We start from the raw sequence: 25,612 nt of genomic DNA on the forward strand, positions 1-25,612 counted from the left end.
TTCTTTTCCACATATGTTTGTTTTATTTCTAGGAGGAAGTACATTTGAACAAGCAGGCTCTCACACGGTGACACCATTATAAATGTATGTATTGTGACGATTTTACTACGGGAGTTCCAGAACTCCTCTATAGAAAGTAAAGCCAGTCCTCTCGTGAGACTCCGGAGTCACTGCCGGCAAGTGCAGGCTGGACGCTCAGGCCTTCTCCCACATGTGGATATACAGATTAAATCCGGGGCAAAGCTTGTGCTGGTTGAGGGGAGAGAGCCTGGGAGGATGGCTCTGGCTGCTCATTGCTGCTCTGAGGCTCTTCCCTTTTATATCTGACACCCAAAAAGCTGAGGATTTTCATCAGGAGCAATTCCGCAATCTCTCCTTCTTCTGACAGCTGCAAGAAGAAAGGACCAAGTGATATATCTGGAACCATCCCAAGATTTTACTGTCCTGGTCGCTCCCAGGGCTGAGGCTACTACGGCCTGGTGGTAGAGTATGTGGCTAATAAGCTCAAGGCTCTGGGTTTTATCCTCAACACCACAAACCAACAGAAGCAGCCTGTTGGTGCCAAGCCTAAAGTCACTAGGTTGTTCTAGGGTTGGGATGATATACTTCGGGGACTCTACCTCTACCGGGGTGGGCGGGGGCAGGGGGTGTTCTTCATGTTGTCTCCAGTGGGCCCTCTTCCTCTGTGTTGAGCATGTCTGGGTTTTCCTGGCAGGGCTTTCCATCCCAAACTGGACAGAGAAACCTTGGCTGGTTACTGCACCTGAATTTAAGCACCGGACACCTTTCAGAGATGGCGGTCACCCACCTCACTCAGCCCTGCCGTGGTGCTTTGCCTGAGTTACCATTTCACTTGTCTCCTCTGCTCACCTCTCGGTCTAGCCCAGCATGGGAGGAATTGGGATATCTGGGGCATGAAAAACTGCATAGGCGTTTCTCACTATACCTTTCCCATACTTAACCATAAGCGATAGATGGATGATAGGTAGGGAGATAGGTGATAGGTAGGGCTATCTAGGTAGCTAGATAGAAAGATAGACAGGCAGGGCTCTAAACTAAAGAAAAAGGCATAGTGACACACACACCCGTAACCTCATCCTTTAGAGGCTAAGACAAATCCAGCCTGAGCTGCAGATCACAATCCTGTCTCATTCATAAATAAAGCAAAGCAAAAACAGATTGTAGGATATAAGAATGGCAGGTCATACTTAAAGGCTGTAGGTAGAGTCACATAGACATGGTGAAACATGTCTATAATCCCAGCACTTGGAGGCAGAGGCAGGAGGATCAGGAGTTCAAGGCCAGACTGAGATCCATGAGATCTTGCCTAAAACAAACAGCAAAACTGTACATATATCAACAAAGCCGTCCTATTGGATTAGGGATCCAGAGTAACACCACGTAACCAATTACATCAACACCCACTCTACTCTCCAATATGGTCGTATATGGAAGTAGTGGGGCTTGGCATTTTGACCTATTTTTTTAGAGGACAAAATTTCTTCTTTCTTTCTTTCTTTCTTTTCTTTTCTTTTTTGGTTTTTCGAGACAGGGTTTCTCTGTGTAGCTTTGTGCCTTTCCTGGAACTCACTTGGTAGCCCAGGCTGGTCTCGAACTCACAGAGATCCGCCTGCCTCTGCCTCCCGAATGCTGGGATTAAAGGCGTGTGCCACCACTGCCCAGCTACAGGACAAAATTTCAATTCATAACAGCTACTAACCCCACCTCAAAAAAGCTTCTTAGACAGTGAAAACATAGGCAATATTTAGTTGCAAAAGATTATGTAGGCCCAGTGTGGCGACACACACCTTAGATTCCATCACCCAGGAGGCAGAGGCTGGTTGGTCTGTGTGTTACAAGGCCAGCCTGATCTACTTTTTTTTTTTTTTTTTTTTTAAAAAAAAAGAGTGAGTTACTGATAGATACCACAACATGGATAGGCCTCAAAAATAGTGTCCTCAGGCTGGAGAGATGGCAGTTAAAAGCACTTGCTCTTCTTGCTGAAGACCCAGGTTCCATTGCTAGCACCCACACTAGGCGGCTCATAACCATCTGTAACTCAAGTTCCACAGAATTCCAGTTCTGGCCTTCACAGGAACTGCAAGCAGGTAGTGGTACACATACAAACACACAGACACACACACACATACACAAAATAAATAAATAGATAAAGGAATAAGTAGTAAATAAAATAATATTGTCCTAAGAGGAAGCAGCCAGAGACAAAAGCACATTCATGTATGATCCCATTTATAAGAAGAATAAATGAAAAGAGTGAGTTCACCTGGTCATATTTTTGCTCCTCACTGAAGGCCACCAGAATGACAGAGATAAACAGATTCAGTACCACGAATGTCATAAAAACTATGCAGGAGCCAATGAGGAAGGAGCCAAGAACTGGGCTGTAGTCCAGGACCTGCCAGGAAGAAAGCCCGTCATTCCCATCTCCTGTAGCCGCCACCCCCCTGAGAACCCCTCAGCCGTCAATCAGGTCCTTTGAGCTGAGTAGAGGCAGGAAGATGCCCTGTGCCTGGGGCTGGGAGCATGGACTGAGCTCCCCAGAGTTGGCCCAGAAGGGGTATCAGCTGCACCACTGCCCATCACTGCTTCCTCTAAAAACAGGCACCATTTCTAGCTAGGGCCGGGAATTTCTGCAACCCAGCATGGCCCTCCTCAGGGTCTAGTGTTCTTCTGTAAGCAGAAGCCCCCAGAGTAGGCTGTCTAAAGGGAAACAGTTTTATTGGTCTAGAGAAGCCCTGTGCTTGCCAGGCTCTGCACTACACCCGGGGTAGTACTGGGGAAGGTGGGAAGGGAGTGATTTTAAGGCAGATTCGGCACAGATCGCAGTGGCCACGCCCACCCATCCCCTTCTCCCTTTACCTCTTCATAGTTGAAGATCCCCAGCTGTAGGCTGATCATTGTCTCGGCTGCGTCAAAGAGGGTTTTGTAGGAACGGAGTTTCCAACCAAATATTAAGTTTGACTGTCAGGGAAAGAGTCTTCATGAACAGGGAATGAAAGGGCAAAGCCCCTCCCCTAGTCCTGCTGCTGAGATGGTGACTGGGATATACAGAGCGGGTGAAGGATTCAAATGGAATGCAGACAAGGACACACGGGCTGCTGGTGCATGTGGTCTATGAGTGCTGGGAGGTGTGAGACTGGACAAAGCTTGGGTGAGAGATGACCCAAGCAGGGCTAAAGGTCAAAGACAAAGGCTACCCAGGACTACGTTGGAAAATCATGGACCTATTGTGCCTCAGGGTTGGAATGCGCATTTGGCTAGAGAGCAGGAAGAGGCCAGAAGCCTTTTTCTTAGTACTTGATAATAAGAAAGAGTTGAAGGGTCAGTGTTGGTCATGGTTGGTTGTTGGCAAACAGATGTTAACTGTCAACATGTAGTGTTAAGCAGCTGAATGAAACAATATTGGTCCTCCTGAGTCCAAGTATTTAGGACTGCACCCTGACCTCTCCACCTCTGCCCTAGCTCAAGGAGAGGGTGGGCCAATTCATTCATGAACACAGTAGGTGCTCACTGTTCATGCCTGGAAAGTAGCCATGAGGCTTCTAAGCAATTGAGGTATCAGAATTGGCCGCCTGAGCAGGGCCGGCTGCAGAAAGCAGCCCATCACGAGAGGCCACTGCGCCCTTCTGGTCTCGGACCTTGTTCTGCCTCATTCCCGTTCTACTGAGGTCCTGTCTTTGTTCTTGGAGGTGGACATTTCCCAAGGTCTCGGCTAAGAGATCCTGGATTCACACACACTGTCCTTCCCTTGGGAACCCCAGTCCCCCACTAACCCTGACGGTCCCCTTCACAGTACCAAGTAGCCTTACTTCCATCAAGCCCTGCCCTGAGGTTTTCCCACAGGGGGCACTCACTGCAATGGAATAAGCCAGGAGCATGATAAGGATGACGGTGACAAAGCCTGAAATGTCACCCCAGGCCCGGCGTAGTGCTGATGTGATCATGTTCATTTTGGGATTCAATCGGAGCAGGTGCCAAAGCTTCACTGTGGACAGCAGGACCAGGAAGGCAATGATGTAACCAAGCACAGCATCAGTTGCTGCTGTCTCACTGAAACTGATCCCCCTGTGGGAACAACGGGAAAGCCCTCTCAGATACCAGCATGGCTGGAGTCCATCCAGACACAGGGTTATATTTACTGTGATATCCAAGGTCAACACATCCTGAAATAGGTCTGGGAGTAATTCCAATCCCCGCCCCAAGTCAGGTGATGACGGTGGTGGTGATATCGAGGAGCATGTTGTTATTCTTGTTGGTGATGATGGTGATAAGAGTGATAGTAGTAGATGTACCAATAAGATTGCTCAGTGGGTAAAAGTAATTTCCAGGCAAGCCTGGTCACCTGAGTGGGTTCCCAGAACCCATGTAAACGTGGGGAAGGTGGAAGGAGAGAACCAACTCCTGAAAACTGTCCTATGGTCTCCACACGTGCTGTGGCATGTTTGTGCCTGCTCTCTCTGTCTGTCTGTCTGTCTGCCTGGCTCCCTCTGTGTGAGTGTGTGTGTGTGTGTGTGTGTGTGTGTGTGTGTATCTCTGTCTCTCTCTCTCCCTCCCCCCCCAGTACTCATAAATAAAATATGCTAGATGTGGTGGTGATGCCTTTAATCCAGTATTTGGGAGACAGAGGCAGGCAGATCTCTGTGAGTTCAGATCCAGCCTGGTTTACAGAGTGAGTTCCAGAACAGCCAGGGCTATGTACAGAGACCTGCCTCAAAAAACAAAACAAAACAAAAAAAAAAAAAACAAAAAACAAAAAACAAGCAAAACAAAAAGTCAAAATAAGTTAAAATAGAAGAATGATCATGGTGTCGGTAGTGATGATGACATTGGTGATGATGGAGTGATGGAGATGTAGTAATGGTGACAACAGTGATGATTAGGATGAAGGTGATGCTGTTGGTGATGGTGGTGATCATGATGATGAGGGGGTTGAGAAGAGTGAAAGTGATGAAGATAACAATGATGATGAGAATGCTGATGATGATGGTATTGATGAGGATGATAACGATGATGAGAAGCTGATGATGATGGTGATGAGGATGATAACAATGATGATGAGAAGCTGATGATGGTGATGAGGATGATAATGATGATGATGAGAAGCTGATGATGATGGTGATGAGGATGATAATGATGATGATGAGAAGCTGATGATGATGGTGATGAGGATGATAATGATGATGATGAGAAGCTGATGATGATGGTGATGAGGATGATAATGATGATGAGAAGCTGATGATGATGGTATTGATGAGGATGATAACAATGCTGATGAGAAGCTGATGATGGTGATGAGGATGATAACGTGACCTTGAAGATTCAGTGGCTTATTCTCTGGACCTTTAACCAGCAGTTTTGATTAATGGCTACAGAGCTATAGAAGGATGACAAAAGAGGAATATATTGGGGTAGGGGGTTGGGAGGATGAAGAGAGAGTCTTTTGTGAGTCTTGACCTCCCTGCTCTGGGGTCACTAAATGCCACTCCCTCCTGCACATTTATTTGAGTGTGCATTCCCAGCTGCCTTCATATTGAAAGAAGCATGGAGCTTCTGTTTGTTGTGCTAAGCGAGAATCTGATTTGCTTTGTGTCTCCGAACTTCGAGATGGAGCAGGTCTTGCTATCTCCAGCTCAAAGATAAGAACCGAGAGTTGGCACAAGATCACTCAGCTGGTGATGTACACAGCTTGTGAGAGGAGGAACGAGTTGAAATCCAGGTGTGTCTGGTTTCAAGCCCTCCATTCTCCTTTGGGGCTGATGTATTCCAAATTAAGTCTAAACAAACAGGTTCTCATGTTGGTTGCCCAGGGTGGCCTCATACTCACTATGTGGCTGAGGATGACCTTAAGCTTCCTAACCTCTTACCTCAGCCTCACAGGTGTTAAGATTTCCAGTGTGTAGCACTGTGCCCAAGCCAGCTCTAATGTATAGCTTTCTCTATCAGCTTATATTAATTACATAATAATGGGTTTCACCAAGATAGTTCCATACATGCATATGATGTGTTTTACACAATGTGTTTTGATTCACCCCTATTAGCCTCTCTGGTCCCCTTAACCCCACTCCTGCTGACCCTTCCTAATCCATTCTCCTCCTTCCATGCCCTCTTCATTTTTGTTTTGGCGAGCCAATGATTTTACTTAGGATTGCTTACATAAGCGCCAGCAACTAAGCGCGGTATATAGCTTTTAAAATCTGTTTTCCTAATTGGTATTTTAAGTTTTAGGTAGACATACCATGTTTCTCATTTACTGAAAAAAATTACAGCTACTTTACAGAAGCAGTCTTGCCATACAGGCCCAGAGCCTGCCTCTGTCAAGCTTTCCCTTATACCTGCTGGCTTTAGCCACCCACCAGGGCAGCTTTCTATAGGGAGCATAGGTAGGCATGGACTGACTTTGCCCCCTTAGGTCCTAGTCTGTCCTAGTCAGGCCTACTACAAAAGTCTCCAGCCTTCCAGAATCTTCCTCCTCTCTGAACAAACTGGAGTCCTGGTACGGATGGCTACTTCCTCTTTGGCTTCTTTGAGCATTTTCCGACCCCTACTCCTGAGCCGACAAGATGGCTTCATGGGGAAAGGCGCTCACTGGCAAGCCTGATGACCTGAGGTTGATCTTGGAGACCTACATGACGGAAGGAGAGAGCTGGCTCTTTCAAGTTGTCCTTTGATGTCCACATGCATGCCCCCCTCCCCCGCACACACAAAATAAATAAGTATAATTAGCAAAATAAAATACCAAATCCCTTTCATGTCATTGAATTGCTCAATATGTGGAAACAATAACAATTCCCAGCCCTTGTCTGAGGAGGCAATTAGCTTCATTATAGTGTGCCTCTCAAATGTGGCTACATATTGGAGTAAGCCAGAGGAATGATAAAATACTGGTGCTGGAGTGCCATCTCTGGACATCACAAGCAAGTCTGGGAGGCAGCCTGGACCACAGGGCTGGCTCCCTTCCTTCCAGAATCCAACTGGAGAGCCAGGGCTGAGGACCACTGGGTTGCAGAAACGGTGAAGCAAATCACTTGGTCTTAAAAGGTGTTTTATTAATGGGTTGGGGAGATAGTTCTGAGGTTAGGAGCACTGGCTACTCTTCCACAGGACCCAGGTTCAGTTCCTAGCACCTACATGGTGGCTCACAGCACTCTAACTCCAGTTCCAGGGAATCCAGCACTGTCTTCCGGCCTCCTTGGGCACCATCAGGCACACATGCAGTGCACAGACACACGTTTAAGCATTAACCAGCCAAATAAAAATATTTTTAAAAATAAATAAAAGTATTTTATTAAAATTCAGGACTTGGACTAGGGGCTTATCTTAGTAGTAGAGTATGTACTTAGCATATAGCAAGACCCTGGGTTTGATCCCCAGCAAAAAGAAGGAAATGGGAGGGGGAGTTAGGAGGGATGGAGGGAGAAGGAATCAGGTAGGTTCTTGTAGGAAAAAAAAAGCTTATCTATTTAAAAATTTATATAGAGGGGTTGGGGATTTAGCTCAGTGGTAGAGCACTTACCTAGCAAGCGCAAGGCCCTGGGTTTGGTCCTCAGCTCTGGGGAAAAAAAGAAAAAGACAAAATAATAAAAATTTGTATAGGCTTCTGAAAAAGATTAAAAAAGAAAACATGACTTTACTTAAAATGATCTGGCAGCATAGACCTGTAATCCCAGCTATTTGAGGAGCCAAGGCAGGAAGGTTGGAAGTTTAAGACCTGTATAGACTGCAGAATTAGTTCAAAGTCAGCCTGGGTGACTCTTTGAGACCCTGACTCAGTTCTTTTTAAGTAAAACTAAGACTGGGATGGGGGTGTGGTTCACTGGGATGGGGAATGTGATTCACTGGGATGGGGGGTGTGGTTCACTGGGATGGGGGTGTGGTTCCCTGGGATGGGGTGTGGTTCCCTGGGATGGGGGTGTGGTTCACTGGTAAACCACTTGCCTAGTATGTGTGAGGTTCTGGGTTCAAGCCCTAGCACTGAAAAACAGAAGCTAAAAATCTTTGGTTGATAGATTAATAAAATTATTAAATTCAACTAAGGATTTCAAATTAATCTTCAAACTGAAGCTTAACTGCACTTAGGTTGGCTAAGTTTTACCCAGTCTTAGTTTTACTTAAAATCTAAGATCCCAGTCTTAGTTTTACTTAAAAAGCTCATAGCTCAGTAGTAGAGCAATTTTTAGGAAGAGTGAAGCCCTGGATTTAAGGGTTTGATTCTCAGCACCACATCACCAAAAAAAAAAAAAAAGAGCAAGGTGGGTGTGGTGACAAATGCTGTTAATACCAGCACTCGGAAGGTAGAGGCCAGTCTGGTCTACAAAGTGAAGGCTGTTACACAGAGATACTCTGTCTCGAAAAACAAACAAACAAAACCCAAGGGCTAGAGAGATGGCTGAACAGTTAGGAGTGCTTACTGCCCTACCAAAGGACCCAGGTTTGGTTCCCAACAAACACATTGTTCAGCCCATACCCTCCTGTAACTTTTGCTCTGGGGGAACTAATGTCCTCTTCTGGCTTCTGCATGCATCTACACACATGTGGCAGGAAGATTTCTTTTTTATATTTTTTTCTGACATCCACTCTAAAAAGAGAACTGTCTAAGTCGGTTCAAGACCCAAGAAAATAATAAACTGTGTGGATGTCAAGAATGAAGTATGAGGTGAAGGGAGGAAGGAATGCATTTGTCAAGACACTGTGGTGTATGTATGATCTCATGGGCCACCTGTCACACACTCCGCATTGTTCCTCTGGGAACCCAGCCTTTGTTCTCTGGATGGCCAGCTCTTTGTGGAAAGGCCAGAGAGTCCACACTTGGGGCTACATGGGCCAGATGGTTCCTGTCTCAGTGACTCAACATTGCCACTGTAGCAGAAAAGCAGCCATAGGCGGTGTGTGAGCAAATGGGTGTGCCCACCCATATTGTAATAAAACTTTATTTGTAGCAGGGCATGGTGGCACGTGTCTGTAATCCCAGCACTAGGGAGACAGAAGCAGGAGGACCAGAGTTCATGCTCATCTGCATGAGCAGCTAATGTTCTTAACCACTGAATCATCTTCCAGCCCTGTTACTGTATTTTGTATTAAAGATTCCTCTCTACCTAGATATAGAACAGCAAGAGAGGGTAATGGTGTGTGTGTATGTGTGTGTGTGTGTGTGTGTGTGTGTGTGTGAATATGATCAAAGTGTATTAGATGCATGTATGAAAATGCCACAATGAAACCCATTATTTTGCATTTATAACAAATGTGTAATTTTAGTAATTAATACATGCTAATTTAAAATTCAAAATGAAAGAAACCTTTCCAATTTCATAAGTTCCAGACCCTGAGGGTGAATCTAAGAGCAGCTGAGGTTATATCTTTAAGGACTGCCCTCCATCCACTCAGGGTCGGCAGGGTTTCCAAAGCCTTCCCCTGAAGGAGCTATAGGAAGGAGAGGTAGGACAGGGTCAGGGAAGCCAAGAAGCAGCTACATACTCGCCCCTGTGCTTCCGGTAGCGCTGGAGGTCGCGATCTGCCAGGATAGCCCTCTTCACAAACACCACCAGAGCGCTCCAGCTGGTGAGGATGATGGTCAGTTCGAGAAGATTCCATTTGCTGCAAAAGTAACCCCACTTCTGCTTCCTCATGAGCTTGCCCTGGGAAAAGGGTCCAGAGATTCTGTCTAAGGCTATGGCAGTATCTACCCCTTCAAACCAAAGACCTCTGGCAGGATGTTACCCTGCCCCACATACAGAGTCCCTGGAGATCCCACCACTAACTCAGGTGCCAGACTTGAGGCTGTAAATACAGTAGCTAAGAATGTGTGCATGTACGTGTATGCGTGTGCTACTAGGGATTGAGCCAGGGGCCTTAAGCATTCTAGGCAAGCAGTCTGCCACTGAGTTATATCATCAGCCATGTATAGCAGGCTTTCTTTTAGGCCACCATCCAGCTCCCAAATCATGACACGGAGACTTATTATTAATTATGAATGCTCAGCCTTCTTATACTTGTCCCACTAGCTCTTATAACTTAACCTGTTTCTCTTCATCTACGTTTTGCCTTGGGGCTTTTTACCTTTTTTTTCATTCTGTATGTCTATTCCGTGTCTGTCTGTCTGGCAGCTGCCTGGCTGCCTAGCCCAGGAGTCTCCCTTTCTTTCTCCCTCCTTCTCTTCTCCCTTCTCTATTTATTCTCTCTGCCCGCCAGCCCTGCCTATCCCTCCTCTGCTGAGCTATCGGCCGTTCAGCTTTTTATTAGACCTTAGACAGGCAAGGTGAAAGAGTAACACATCGTTATCTAATTAAACAAGTGCAGCATGAACAAAAGCAATGCCTTTGCATAGTTAAAGTCGCATTCTGCCACATAAACAAATGTAACACATCTCTACATAGTTAAAGTAATATTCCACAACAGCCATCTTTTACTTTTTTCTTAAGACAGGGTCTTGCCGGGGGGTGGTGGCACACGCCTTTAATCCCAGCACTCAGGAGGCAGAGGCAAGCAGATCTCTCTGAGTTCAGCCTGGTCTACAGAGTGAGATCCAGGACAGGCACCAAAACTACACAGAAAAAACCTGTCTCGAAAAAACCAAAAAAAAAAAAAAAAAAATCTTTTAGCTCTGTAGCCTAGGCTGCCCTTGCACCAACAATCTTCCTGCCTCTGCTCCCCAAGTTCTGGGATTACAGGTATGTGCCACATCCAGTTGGGTGCCCTGCTGTAAGAGGTCATGTTGAATTATGGGAGGTTAGGGTGAAGGTCAGGTGACAGACTATGGGTCTCAATTCAAGTTTTGGATTTGGGGACTGAGAATGCAGCTCACTGATAAACACTTGTCTAGCATGTAGGTGGCCTTGGATCCAGTTGACCTTGGTAAATGAGGTCTCTGGGCCTTAGTGTCATCCTCTGAATGCTGGAGCCAAAGGACCGTTCTCTTGTTTAGAAAGAACATAACATCTGTGGTAGTTGGAATGTAATTGGCCCCCATAAGCTCATAGGGAGTGGCACTATTAGGAGATGTGTCTTTGTTGGAATAGGTAGGTATAGCCTTGTTGGAGGAAGTGTGTCACTGTGGGGTGAACTTTGAGGTCTCATATATGCTCAAGGCACGCCCAGTGTCTCAGACCACTTCCTGTTGCCTGCAGATCAAGATGTATTAACACTCAGCTCCTTCTCCAGCACCATATCTGCCTGCATGCTGCTATGTTCTACCATGATGATAATGGATTAAACCTCTGAACTGTAAGCCAGCCCCAGTTAAATGGTTCCTTTATAAGAGTTGCCAGATCATGGTGTCTCTTCACAGCAATAGAAACCCTAACTAAGATACATCCCTTAACCTAAGCCTTTTGGAAGGGCTAAAGTCAGAAGCCATAATACCAACCCAGATCCAACTAACCCTTGGAAGGACCAACACTGTCAGGTCAGTTCAGTTCTTGGACAATACCAACCCTAGTTCTTCCTGCAACAGCCTGGATTGGCTCTCAGGACCAACAGAAGGTCTGCCTGCCAAGCACCTGGGGCAAAAAAAAACCCCTTCCCTGCTGCCTCAGGCTCCACCATAGGAGGTGGGAAGGCAAAATGATGAATCCATCCATCTCTGCCCACTGAGCCCTCACCCCCCTCACCTGCACCACCATGTAGTAGAAGAGGAAGAGGAAGTAAATGAGCTCAGCTGCTACCACGAAGGGGTGCCAGCCATCTGTGAAGGGGTACAGGCGCAGGCTTTGTAGGGCCGCGTGTGAGAAGAAGGTACCTGGGGAGAAAAGTGCCTCTGTTCACCTGCCTGTTGGAGCCCCAGCTTCTGCCCAGACTCACATCACATAACTCAAGCAAGAAGACTAATGTCCTTAGGACAAGGAGATACAATGGACAAAGTTAGATGTGGGCAAGCTGCCAATGACAGTGGACAATCCAGAAGGGACAGAAGGAGCTGCCCCAGAAGGTCCTTGAGACCCCCAATCCCTGGGGTTGGTTTATGTGCACAACACCTCTGCCGAGCCCATCCACCCAGAATCTTCTACCAGCCTCCCCACATTGCTCATTTATGCTGTTTCCCCCACAGAGCTTCCCTGAAGATCATTTAATAGCCAATGTGCCAAGCATGCCAACCTTCCTATGTGGCCAGATGGGGACACAGGAAAACTTCAGCTACACCTATGAGTTGTCATCTGCTTATAAATCTTTCTTTTTTCTTTAAAGATATGATCTCACTGTACCCCTAGCTGACCTGGAACTCCCTATAGAGACCAAGCTGGCCTCGAACTCACAGAGATCCACCTGTCTCTGCCTCCCGAGTGCTGGAATTAAAAGCATGCACCACCATACCATACTGTGTCTTTTCCTTACATTCTTTCTAGTTTTGTTTTTATTTTTTTCCATTTAAATTATTTGAGTGAAAAATGTTATTTTTGCTTTTTGAAACAGACTAATGTATCCCAGGCTGTCCTTGAACTTGCTATGTAATCAAGGATGACCTTGAGATCTTGATTCTCCACCTCTGGCTCCTGAGTACTGGGAGCACAGGCCTTTACCTCCTTAGGTACCTGGCTTATGAGACAACATTTTAAGCCAGTTTGACAAGTAAAGCTATTATTGCCTGTGAATGTAAAGCTAGCCCTCAGGGTGACAGAAAGACAGATTGAAATTAAGTTCCAGGCCAACAGAGGCCTTGTAGCAAAATCCTGTGTATATATTTTAAAATTTAGTGAGTGTGGATCTTATAAAAAAAAATACAGTGTATGCATGATACTGCATGCATGTCTAAAATTCTGAAAGAATAAAGTCTTTAAATTTTAGGCCGAGTGTGTTCACCCTGTGGTCTCAGTAGTCAGAAAGTAGAAACAGTAAGATCAGTTGGAAGCCTGCCTGGACTACATGCAACAAGCATGTCTCAAAACAAGCAAACAAATAAAATAGCAGTTGAATGCTTTTAAATGTTCAGTGTTTAACAGAGAGGAAGCTGAGTTCTAGGCAAATTGAGTATTAGCTGAGGAGGCTTTAGGTTGATTTCAGTCTTGGTAGCTTGTAATTAACATTTTTAAAAGATGGCAGATGGGGAGAAAGTGAACAGGAAGTATAAAAGCCCACCAGGGAGGTGAGGGTGAATATTATGTGTGAATCTCTGGTCTCAGTTGTGTGAGTGCGGTTGGATGGTGATGTCAATGTGCTCCCCACTGTGGGATGAAGAGGTGGACAAGTTACCTTCGCATTCCAACTGGATTCCCTTAAGATCGTGAAAGAAACCAGCCCACAGTAGAGAAGAAAGACAGGCTAGAATAGCATTGATGCTTTGCCTTCGGGGACCCAGGGATTCATGACCCATTGCAGGCCGAACCCAGACCGCACCCCAACTTCCCTGGACCCCAGTCCCTGAGGCAGCAGGACTCAGCTAGGTTAGAGGCACAACCCAGGATGAGGATTTCCAGGAGAGATGGCTCACCCAGGCCACTACTCTCCAGTGTGAGTGTGACAATGCAGAATAGGTTGACGTTGGCATTGTAGACAGTGAATTCCACAAACACGGCTCTGGTCAGGGTGTCCAGCCAGCTGTTGTCAAAGAGGTACTGGAGAATCCTGTGGAGGAAGAGCACTTGGGTGTCCTCTTTCTCAGGAGGCTCCCTGCCTGTGAACCACCGCATGAGGCTCAGGCTTACTGTCTACACCTTCTACTCTGCTCTGCTCCCGGGCCACACAGCTAGCTCCTGGGGACAGTCACCATTTGCCAGCCACATGGTGTTGTTGGCTTATGGTCTCCTGAGCATTAGAACAGAGTTTGTCAAAGGGGGTCCCCAATCAACATTGTAGCATATTGCGAATACAGACTGTGAAGCTCTGGGTCACATGCATCAGAAAAGCTAGGTCAGGGCTCAGGAATGTATGCTTGGACGTGCCCCTTCTAGGAGGGTGGAATGCTTTTTTAAGTCAAATAGCATCATGTTAGAGGAACCTTGTGAAACACTGGGCTTCAGGCAGGCAGTAGCTGCAGCTATGGAGATCCTCTGGGATGTCACCTTACGTGGGACCAGGTCCCAGAGAACTCAGCCTGGTGTGATAAAAAGCGCAATGTGTCCTGGGGTAGAAGAGGGAATTGAGTTCAAATCCCAACTGCCTCTTGGGCAAGATAATTTCTTCAGGTCTTGGTCTCCTCATTCACAGTGGTGGTAAGCATCAATGCCTCCACATAGAGAACATGAAATCATGTGTGTGCACATGCATGTATGCTCATGAATAATAGCTGCAGAGGGCCTTTCCTTTCAAGCCTGGAGATGGACAGTTTCTAGGGGCCTGAAAATACTACCTGAATGATTCGTATTTGCCTGTCCCCTCCCACAGTGGCATGAATGAACTTGGCCTTGCCTTATTTTGAAGGCTACACTCTGGCAAACAGCTTCACTGAGCTAGAAAAGAATCAAGTCCGTCCTTACCTTGAGGCACTTTGGCGATCAGCTCCCAAGGTGACCACATAGCCTCCTCCCCCATACACGGTAAGTTTGCCCCACATGGGATAACCCTGGCGTTGGCTCTGGCTCTGGTATTGCCACACCTGAGGGAAGCCATTGCTGTTATTGTGGGCAGAGGCGTTCCAGCCTTCTCCATAGTCCGCCAGGTCTTCAACATCCAGGGAGTATGGTGCATGGCATCCATCAAAAGAAGCCCGTAGCTGCTGGGCAACAGGGCAAGAGCCTTCCCGGACCCTCACTTGGCGAATGTGGGCACTGCCAACCAACTTGGAGTTCCCGTCAGTGACAAAGCCTAGAGATGAGAACCAGGAGGGCAAGTGTGGCATCTGAAAGCATCCTAACACATTCCATGCTTCCCGACCCAGATGGGAATATGATCATAGGTAGGCCCATTAAAGACATAGCCAGAGCAGCTCATGCCCAACCGCAGGCTGCTTTGTTAGAACATGGGCCTGCCCCTCTAAGACCCTGATCCCTCTAGAGAGGCCAGAGCCTACAGCTTGAAGGGATTAGGCCACACCTCCATGCAGCTCTCTCTGGAACAGAATTGAGAAGTTCTTCTGTGCTGTAGCTTATGGTTCTAACCAGTATTTGGCTCCTCCATGCTCTTTGTCCTGCATGCTATTCTGCACTAAATCACATTACACAAAACTTCCCACCCCCTAACATCCTAAAGTCTGATATGCCCTATGTTCTGGGGCTTGCCCTGCAGATTTCTGAGAAGACTCCTCAGGGGGACTGAGCTCAGATTCTCTCTGAAGGCACTTCTCTGGTCTCCTCCTTGGCCCCCCGCCATCCTTCTCATGGTGTCCCTCACCCAGCTCTTTCTCTCTCTCTCCCTCCCCTTCTCCCTCTCTCTCTCTCTCCATGGTCTCTCTATGTAGCCCTGGCTGTCCTAAACTGAAACTCACTCTGTAGACGGGACTGGCCTCGAACTCACAGAGATCTGCCTGCCCCTGCCCATAAATGCTGGGATTAAAGGCATGCGCCACTACCACCCAGCTTCATTCTCCTTCCTAATGAAGCTGCTCTCCAGGTTTTAAAAGGAAGTCCTCCTTCCCTTTAAGGCCCTCGTCGTGCTTGGCTCTCCCATATATGGTACCATTTTCTGTCTAATATTCTCCCCCTATCTTGGGGCCAGTCATGGTCTTGAGGCCCATTTTCTGAAGGAACCTCATTGCTGAAGGGTGAATATGTGTCAGCTTCCTTTCCTGGACCAACCACTGCCACGCTGTCATGAATGTATTTAATACGTCCATCCTGACCTCACCACTTCGCCATCTTGGACGGACTCCATGCTGTACATGAACTCTCTCTGGGGACTGTACCCCACCACTCTGTCAGTACCCACTCACTCTGACACCATCTGTGTCCTTCTCCCCGACCCGCACTCCCAAACAGCCACCACAGCCCAGTATCTCTGCCCCCACCAGTCCCCTCAGATCTCTCTAGCATCCTGGCTCCAACACCCTTCACTCCAACCTCCGCACACTTCCAGGGGGAGGCTGCCTTGTGTAGACTCCTCCACGGTGCCTCTTCTCCAGGAGGATAAATGTGATCTTTAGAGCTCTGTCATAGCCTTGTCTCCCTGTCTCTTTCTTCCACACAACTTCACAGCAGTCCTTCACTCAGATACCCCACAGCGGTCAGTCTGAGTGTTTTACAGTGGCAGGGACCTGGCAGTCCCATGGTGTGGTGGCTCGGCGAGTCTCACGTCCTTTCTCCTGCCTGTACACTGCGTTTTCCTAGGGAGTTTATGTTTCCTACCTCCCATGCAAGATGCTCGTCAGTTCACATCAGCCTCCTTTCTGATAGCTTGTCAAAGCGTGTGGTCATGAGGCCATCGTGTTTTTATGCTCTCAGTGACTTACACACTTACGTGCACACACTTCCCACACTTCTTTCCCACACACTCACATGCACAAAGGGGCCTGACACACTGCCTCACGGCGTGGGGACTACCTGGGTGATGACCATATAGGTTCTTCACAAGAGTGGTGTTGGCCCATTCGAAGAACTCTCTGAACCCCAGCACAGCTGAGAAGCCTTGAGTGAAGCTGTGCTCCAGATGTCTGTTGAAGTGGTAAGCACTGGGGTCCCTTTGCCCATAGGCCACCAGCAGCAGCATCCACAGGAAGCCCAGGTAAGCTAGAAAGGATGCACAGCCTGGTCAGGCAGGTCCTTGACTCCCACCGAGTTCAAAGAGGAAAAGGAACACACATAGCTCAGAGTAGTGGCGGGCTGCAGCCCAGCCCCTGCCACTCTGGCAACAGAAACAGCCGAGAGGAGGGAGGTGCACAGACTTGGAGGTCATGTATGGTTTGACCCCTCTGTAGATGATTCCTCATCATTCAGATAATAATTTTAAGACCTGGGATTGTGGTGGGAAGATCAGCTAATGTTTATAAAGCATTTAGAACAAGACCCGTATAGACGTATAGAACAAGACGCTCCGTATTTCTTTTGAGACAAGGTCTCATGTCCCAGGCTGGCATTGAACTTGCTACATAGATGAGACTGGGTAGGAATTCCTGACCCTCCCAGTGTTGGGATTATAGGTTTTATCTGCTGTGCTTGATTTTCTTTTTAAAAACTTTTATTATTCTTGGGTGTGTGTGAGAGAGCGTGGACATGCATGGGCCATGGCACGTGTGTAGGTCAGAGGTTAGCCTGAAGGAGTCCATTTCCTCCTTCTACCATGGATTTTAGAGAGTGAACTCGAATAATCAGACTCGAGCAGCAAATTGCTAGGCTCACTCATGCTGGGGATTGTCTGCAAGGCATGTGCCTGCTGGGCAAGGACTCTCCCACTGAGCTAAACCCCTGAACTGTTAGGCTTCCTTTTCACTTTCTTCATGTGTATGCCATGTATGCACACATGTATGAGTGTACCAGAGGATGATGTCCTGTGTCTCGCTCTACCACTCTCCACCTGTTCCCTTGAGACAGCGCCTGGCACTGAACCCATAGCTAGGCTGGCCGCTAACAAGCCCTAGTGCCTCCCATCGTACCAGGGTTACAGGTACATGCAACCACATCTGGATTTTTATGTGGGTGCTGGGAACCCAAACTCAGGGCCTCATGCTTGCAAAGTAGAGCTCTCTCCAGATCCCTATTCATGTTTTTAAGATAGAATTGTCAAAACTGGACACCTGTCCTGTTGGAAACAATGCAGTATTGGAGCAGACAGATATGGTCCCTGTGCTCATGGCATTCACCCACTTGCTGGAGACCAGTTAGGAGTGTTGGAAGCCTGGAAGGGTCCCTTTGTGTAAAAAGATTTAGATCAGAAAGTCACACATAGCAGGGTTGTAGTAATGCACGCCATGAATCCCAGCACTCAGGAGGCAGACACAAGTGGATCTCTGTGAGTTCAAAGCCAGCCTGACCTACAGAGTGAGTTCCAGGACAGGCTCCAAAGCTACACAGAGAAACCCTGTCTCGAAAAACAAAAAAAACAAAAAAAGTCACACATAACAATCCAACCAGGGGTGTAGATTCCTACTGAACCAGAACTTCCAGGCATGGGCTTGGGATCTGCACCATAAGGCACCACCACCACGGAGTCCCATGGTGGGCCTGGATGGACACCAATGATGATAATGCATAGGATAACTCTGTCTCTGTCTCTCTGTCTCTCTGTCTGTGTGTGTGTGTGTGTGTGTGTGTGTGTGTGTGTGTGTGTGTGAGTGTGTGTTCCCATTCTCTCCAAGGTTTCCGGCAGAACTGAACCATTGACTCTATTTCATGGCTCCCCCCCGACCCCGGCCCCAACTGCACTTTCCTCCCACCTCTCTTCCCGGGATCACCTTGCTAGTGACATATGTCCACCCAGCTCTGCTTTGGGGGGAATCAGGCAGATAAACACCGGGGTTTGAGAGCCCCTGGCCTGAGCAATGGGGCATGGAATTCTCTCTAAAGACACAATACTGAACTAAGAGTTCAAGACTAGGAAGAATCAGCCAAAAGGAAAGGTGGGAAGAGGGATGGGCACATTCCAGGCCAGCTGGGATGATGGAACAGATCAAAAGCTCCAGGCACAACAGAGACACAGGATCCCAGGAGCCACAGAAGCCAGTACTGAACTCAGGGCACTGGGAGCCAGGAGAAGGGACTCAAGGGATAGACCACAGGAGGGAGCTCAGACTTCATCCCCAGAGCTTGAGGGGTTTCAGGCAAAAGGGAGAAGAGAAACTGAGGCCTAGAAACAGCAGAGGACTCATCAAAGGACAGTCGGTGTGTCTGCTCCAGGATGTGCTGAGGGCCTAGGTACGGGGAGCTGCCCACCCAGGATTTCTCTGATGAGAGCGAACGCTTTCTGCTCCTGGAGGCGAGTGGTTTTCATCTGTTCCACGGCAGCGGCGAGAGGAGGCTGGTAAGCATTCTTGCTGCTGCGTCTTCGCGTTCGGAACAAGGCACAGGGGCCTGTGGACACAGAGCAGTCCCCCGCATGACAGGGAAGCCAGGTATTGCCGTTCTGATAGGTATACTACAGCCCATCTGTCTTTTGTGTTCATGCCCTCCCGCCCACCCTCCCCAGCTTCTGCCGTCTACCTCCCCGCCGGTCTCCACATTTCCACTTATGACCTCACACCTGTGTGTGTCTCCAGGAGCAACGCCAGTGACCTCTGTAAAATGACAAGGCCGAGAGGCCCACTCTCCTTTTTTAAATCTCCAAACATCCCAGCATTGCTCCAAACCCTCCCAGTCCCTGCATGCCCTGCTCCCCAATCCCCTCCACCCTCTCCATGAGCCAATTCCTTCAACACAACTTCCTGAGCTCCTGCCATACCGTTAGTAATCGCTGCAGGATGAGCAGTTCTGTTCACCTCAAGGCCTTCGCAGGCATCTAGGGCTAGTCTTTCCTCCCCAATACCCTCAAGGGACGTCTGGGGAAGCCTGAGGGTCTTATTCCTTTCCAGCCCTGTCCTCATCAGGCTTCCTTAGATGGCTGCTTATGCATTAACATGCTTCCCACATGGTCTATACCTGCCGGGACTGTGACCTATTCCATTCAGCCAGTACCACTTGCCCAGGGATGTGTGTGCTTGGGATCATGGACAGACTTAAAATGAACAAAGGAGACCTTGCGGGGGGGAGGGGGGGATGAAATGTTTTAAATCTCAATCACAACCATGATGATTACATAACCCTCTAAATTTACTAGACTCACGGAATTACATCCAACAGTGAGTGAATTTTATGTCAATTATGTTCTGAAGCTGTCGCTGCCTGAAACACAGCCAGCTCTCCTTGAAGAATCGCCAACTGAATGATGGAGTGAGTATCTGGTGGGTCTGGAAGCTGGTATCGCTTCAGAGAGAAATTACTCTTTTGTTGAGAAAGGACTTTTTTTTTTTTTTTTTTTTGAGAAATGGGCTTTTTTTTTTTTGGAAGTGCAAAGACAAAATTTTAGCCTAGAGTGGAAGATTACAAGTCTGGGACAGGGTGAACCTCTTCACGCTCATGAGTGTACTAGCTCCTGGTTTATCTTCCCTGAGGCCAGCCGGGCGGTGGTGGCGCAAGCCTTTAATCCCAGCACTCGGGAGGCAGAGTCAGGAGGATCTCTGTAAGTTCGAGGCCAGCCTGGACTACCAAGTGAGTCCCAGGAAAGTCGTAAAGCTACACAGAGAAACCCTGTCTCGAAAAAAAAAAAAAAAAAAAAAAAAAAATGCCGGGCGTTGGTGGCGCACGCCTTTAATCCCAGCACTCGGGAGGCAGAGGCAGGCGGATCTCTGTGAGTTCGAGGCCAGCCTGGGCTACCAAGTGAGCTCCAGGAAAGGCGCAAAGCTACACAGAGAAACCCTGTCTCGAAAAACCAAATAAATAAATAAATAAATAAATAAATAAATAAATATCTTCCCTGAGGCCAAGGTCAGTTATTGATTCTGTTTTGTTTGCTCATCTGTCTGAGAAAAGCCCTTCTCAAGGTCCTTTGAGAGTTTCACTGGGAAGAGGGCACTAACCAGGGCCTCTTACACCAGGGTTCAGCATAGCTGTTTCCATAAATCTTTATTTACCAAAACCAACAGGGACAGTTGGGCCCCTTGGTTATAGACTGCAGACATTTTGTCCCGGGAGTCTAATTTACAGCCTCTTTCTGTAGCCTGCCGGTGAGCTGACGGAATGCTTGGTTTCCACTGGAAATCTCAGAGACCCACATCTTGGTAAAGAATGCCGTTTGGGGCTGAGGATGTAGCTCCTTTGTCTGAGTGCCTGCCTAACTTGTGCTTGCCCTGGGTTCTGTGCCAGCACCACATAGACTAGCTTGGTGGCACATGCCTGGAGGTGGCAGTGCAGGGAGGTCGGGGATCTAAAGTACAGAGTCAATCTCAGTAACATACCAATTCCAAGGCCAGTCCAGGCTATGTGGGGTTCTATCTCTAGAAAGAATAATACAGCCTGCCTGACCCCAAGGGCACACCCCTGACTAAAGGGTCCTGCCTGGTCCCCAAGGGCACACCCCTGGCTAAAGGATCCCGCCTGATCCCCAAGGGCACATCCCTGGCCAAAGGGTCCCACCTGGTCCCCAAGGGCACGCCGCTGGCTAATGGGTTGTGTGTGCTGAGTTATCAGAAAGAAAGGATGGAAGGGAAGGAATAAGACTGCTCAGGGACTAGTCAGGGTGTCTCTTCTCTGGCTAGTTTGGGATGGCTGATAAATCCTGTGTGGAGGCTGGTGGGGAATAAGTTCTGGGGAGTGCCTAGACGTTCTCTGCAGGCTTACTCAGCCTTGCCAGACTACTGGGTGGTTGGGCCCCTGTCTCTACACACCAGGGTCCTATTACCTGGACCAGACAGATGTCCTGGCAACGAGGGCAAAGTCTCTTCATCATCCTCTCTCTTCAAGACCAGCGCAAAGAAAGCAGCGAAGCCCAGGACCTGGAAATCACCCTGTGTGAGCCCCAACCTGCGGAGATTTCTCAAGGCCTGAGAGATAGGGACTGAGGGATAAGCAGTCAGGTGGGAACCAGTCATCCCCACAGAGGGAGGTCATTATGAGGAGGGAGGGCTGCCACCTGTCAGAAAGGCTGACACATCTCTAAACTTCCCAGAACTTCCCACTTGCTGCCCAGCTGCCCCGAGCACCTCTCACTTCTAACTCTGAAGAATTACTGCCTCCGCCTCACCCCATCCCTGTACCCCTGGATCAGCTGATGCAGCCTGCCACATCTGCGTCGGCTATGTCCAAGCAAAAGAGATCCTGTGGTTCGGTTAGGAACACTCAAGACACACCCCGCTCTTACTGGTCTTCCAGCCTTGGCTAGTGGAATTGTCACAGAGGCTTTTGAATCTTATCGGAAAGACCATTCAGGACTGCGGATGTAGCTCAGGAGGCAGAGGGCTTGTCTAGCATGCACAGAGCCCTGATTTGACCTCTAGCATTCTACACCAACAGAGCAGGATGGCACATACCCAGAATCCCAGCGTTAGGGAGGTGGAACAGGCAAATCAGAAGTTCGAGGCCAGCCTCAGCTAACTAATTGGTGACCACCTTGGGCTACAGGACCTTATCTATAAATAAATACATACACATAATTCAGGGTAGAGCGAGAGTCAAAGGGCAGGTGGGGGAGGGGTTTGAGATGTCCTACAGGAGGAGAGATTCCAGTAGCTGGTTATGACAGTAGTGCATATCTGTAATTTCAGCACCTGGGTAGCTGAGGCAGGAGGACCGCCATCAATTCAAAGAGAGCCTGGACTACATACTGAGTCCCAGGCTAGCCAGGGCTGCATGGGAAGACCCTGTTGAAAAACTAAGTAACCAAACATTACAGAGTCCCTTAATGGTCACTCTCCTCTTACAGTGCCCTGGTTCCCTGATGACTGCCAACTGCCAGGCCCTTCCCGAGGCAGGTCTATCCCTGCTCCCTGCTAGATCCAAGTCTATTATGCTACCACATAACTCTTTATTTCAGGAATAGGAGCAAGTGTCTGAAGGGCGCGCCCTCTACATTGCAATCCTGTCTCAGAATCAGAAGTACCTGAGGATTGAGATATACACACACACGTATGGGTTATGGAGAGATGTCCGTGATCTTTTTGGTGGAAGTGCTGGGGGTAGGACCCAAGACCTTGCGCATGCTGTGCAAGCTCTCTACTTCTGAGCGACATCCCCAGCTGTATGACTTCTCACCTATAAATTTTCCCACAATCCTCAGGGTGATGGTGAAGTATTAGCTCCCCAGTACAGCCCTGTACTCAGGGACAAGTCCTTTGGGCTATTATGATTACTATCTCCACTATCCAGCACAGAGGTAGCATCTCATGTGTTTGTTAAGTGAATAAAAGACATAACAGCTTTGCTTGAAAATGAACTGCTCACAAGAGAGTAGAGGGAGATGAAAAGGACATGGGTAGCCATTTTGAAAGGGGAGTGTTCTGACCTTCAGGGGCTGGGTGATGAACACGCTCTCCACAAAGGACACAGCCGTGGACATGAGCCACCTGAGAGAGCTGGCCCTTCCGTAGTGCAGGCCGTAGAGCATAGTGAAGAAGGCCGCCACGCCGCTGGTGGCCGCCACCAGGAGCCAGCCCACCAGGACACACCACCAGGGCAGGCCGCGAGCGGACTTGCTGGCCCGAGGAGTGCTGCAAAAGAGGAGAGAGCATTACAGTCAGGGTGGCACCCGAAGACCCACGTTCAAATCCCACTCTGCCCGCATCCTCCAGGTGACCTCAGGCAAGCTGCTTAACCTCGGCCCGTCTGTTTCTCCTCTGTAGCTTGTGCCTGCCTGGAAGAGCAGTTCTCTAGGCTGCCCCAGGCACTCATCAGCTGGTTTCAACAACTGTCCCTATCTTGTCTGGCGTATTCCATCAGTTCCACACCCTCCTTTTTCCTTTTGGAGGAAGGATCTTAAAAACACATTCTGGACATAATCCAAAATCACCCCAAACTACCTCAGAATGCATCTCAAGAAGGGTCATTTTCTGACTAAATTATCATACTATTGTTCCACCTAAGAATTTTTGTTGTTGACCACCAAAAACTATGTGTGTGTGAGCTATGGAAAGACAGCCCTTGGGCCTCCAGCATCCTAGGTGAGTCTGTTACCACGGAGCTATATCCAAAACACACACACACACACACACACACACACACACACACACAGAGAGAGAGAGAGAGAGAGAGAGAGAGAGAGAGAGAGAGAGAGAGAGAGAGAGAGAGAGAGAATGTCTCACTAAATTGCCCAGGATCAGGCTGGAGAGATGGCTCAGTGGTTAAAACACTTTCCGGCTCAGAGTGGAGTTTTCAGGTCTCAGCAGCTACACCAGGTGCCTCACAAACACTTGTAACTCCAGCCCTAAAGGATCCAACACTCTGCTCTAGCCTCTGGGCATTCATAAAAACACAAACACATATATAAATAAAACAAAATAAATCTATAAAAAAGGAATATAGGAACAAATTGAAAAGGAACGCAGAGCCAGATGTGGTAGATCCCAGGACTCAGGAGGCAGAGGCAGGTGTGCAGCATCTCTGTAAGTTTGAGGCCAGCCTTGTCTACATAGTGAGTTCTAGAACACCCAGGGCCATAGAGAGAAACCCTGTCTCAAAACAACAGAAACAACAACAACAACAAAAACCCAGGAATTTAGGTGCTGGAGATATGGCTCAGTGGTTAAGGAGACTGGCTGTTCTTCCAGAGGACCTGGATTCTATACATCACATAAATGATGGCTCACAACTGACTATGACTCCCAAAGCCCTCTTCTGGCACATAAACTGGGGGCGCAGACACTAAGTACAGGCAAAAACAAAACAAAAGAAAAAACCCACTGGCTAGTTTTATGTCAACTTGACACAAGCTAGAGTCATCAGAGGAGGGAACCTCAACTGAGAAAATGCCTCCATAAGACTGAGCTGTAGCAAGCCTGTAGGGCATTTTCTTAATTAGTGATGATGGGGGAGGGCCCAGCCCATTGCAGGTGGTGCCATCCCTGGGCTGGTGGTCTCAGATTCTATAAGAAAGAAGGCTGAGCAAGCCATGAGGAGCAAGCCAGTAAGCAGGTCCCCAACGTGGCTTCTGCATCAGCTCCTGCCTCCAGGATCCTGTCCTGAGTTCCTGTCCTGACTTCCTCCAGTGATGAGCAGCAAAGTGGAAGTGTAAGCCAATAAACCCTTTCCTCCCCAGTTTGCTTTGGGTCACAGTGTTTTGTCACAGCAGTAGTAACCCTGACTAGGACACTCAGGTGTCGGCCTTGAATCTACTGTGTAGCTCAAGCTGGCTTTGCATCTTCCTGCTTCAGCCTCCCTAGCATTTGGGATTATAGGATTGTATATCAGGCCTGGCCCACTGACTGCTGTCATCCAATAACCTGTCTTCAAGTTTACTGATTATTTTTGTTTGGTTTTTGAGGCAGGGTTTCACTGCATAGCCCTGGCTGTCCTGGAACTAGCTTTGTAGACCAGGCTGGCCTTAAACTCACAAAGATCTGCCTGCCTCTGCCTCCCGAGTGCTGGGATTAAAGGTGTGTACCACCACCACCTGACTTTACTGATTATTAAAAAAAAAAAAAAAGAAAGAAAAAAAGAAAGAAAGAAAGAAAGAAAGAAAGAAAGAAAGAAAGAAAGAAAGAAACAAAGAAAGAAACAAAGAAAGAAACAAAGAAACAAAGAAAGAAAGCCGGGCGGTGGTGGCACACGCCTTTAATCCCAGCACTCAGGAGGCAGAGCCAAGTAGATCTCTGTGAGTTCGAGGCCAGCCTGGACTACCAAGTGAGTTCCAGGAAAGATGCAAAGCTACACAGAAAAACCCTGTCTCGGGGGAAAAGAAAAGACAACTTGCAGAGAGATTCCCTGGCATGCACAAGGATGAGATTCAACCCCCCAGCACCGCAACAAACAAACAAACAAACAAACAAAAATCAAGTAAATAAAAGAAAATATCCTTGAAGTTTGAACTAGGAGCTTTGCATTTCAATCAGATAGTGCAACTGAGGTTCTGAAAGACGGAGGCCCTCCTCCAACACTGCAGACTGGGGAAGAACTGACATGAATATGGTCATGAACTGCAAAGTTGTGTGCAAAGGCTGAGTATCTTCCAGCAAGTAGCTCTGTCCCATTAACCCCTGCTGGCTTTGAGGGTACTCAAGGGAGTCCTGAGTCCCTCTTGCTTGCATGGTCTGAGTGGACAGCTTTCCAAGGCTGGT

The 25,612-nt window shown here is 48.0% G+C and overlaps 1 protein-coding gene across 1 annotated transcript in view; it reads right to left on the reverse strand.

Moving 5' to 3' along the window:
• Window positions 1–25,612, reverse strand: part of LOC102921975 (polycystin-1-like protein 2) — a 93,625-nt gene continuing 68,013 nt past the window's right edge. The window contains exons 32-43 of the mRNA XM_076573599.1: window positions 22,846–23,050; window positions 21,247–21,340; window positions 18,747–18,884; window positions 16,422–16,607; window positions 14,424–14,751; window positions 13,439–13,572; window positions 11,625–11,752; window positions 9,493–9,653; window positions 3,876–4,086; window positions 2,881–2,982; window positions 2,285–2,416; window positions 1–388 (exon numbers count right to left, since the gene is read on the reverse strand). Coding sequence (XP_076429714.1) covers window positions 227–388; window positions 2,285–2,416; window positions 2,881–2,982; window positions 3,876–4,086; window positions 9,493–9,653; window positions 11,625–11,752; window positions 13,439–13,572; window positions 14,424–14,751; window positions 16,422–16,607; window positions 18,747–18,884; window positions 21,247–21,340; window positions 22,846–23,050 — 1,981 coding nt within the window. The 3' untranslated portion in view covers window positions 1–226. The remainder of the gene's footprint in view (window positions 389–2,284; window positions 2,417–2,880; window positions 2,983–3,875; window positions 4,087–9,492; window positions 9,654–11,624; window positions 11,753–13,438; window positions 13,573–14,423; window positions 14,752–16,421; window positions 16,608–18,746; window positions 18,885–21,246; window positions 21,341–22,845; window positions 23,051–25,612) is intronic.

Source organism: Peromyscus maniculatus, chromosome 5 (assembly GCF_049852395.1).
Source record: "Peromyscus maniculatus bairdii isolate BWxNUB_F1_BW_parent chromosome 5, HU_Pman_BW_mat_3.1, whole genome shotgun sequence".
NCBI lineage: Eukaryota > Metazoa > Chordata > Mammalia > Rodentia > Cricetidae > Peromyscus > Peromyscus maniculatus.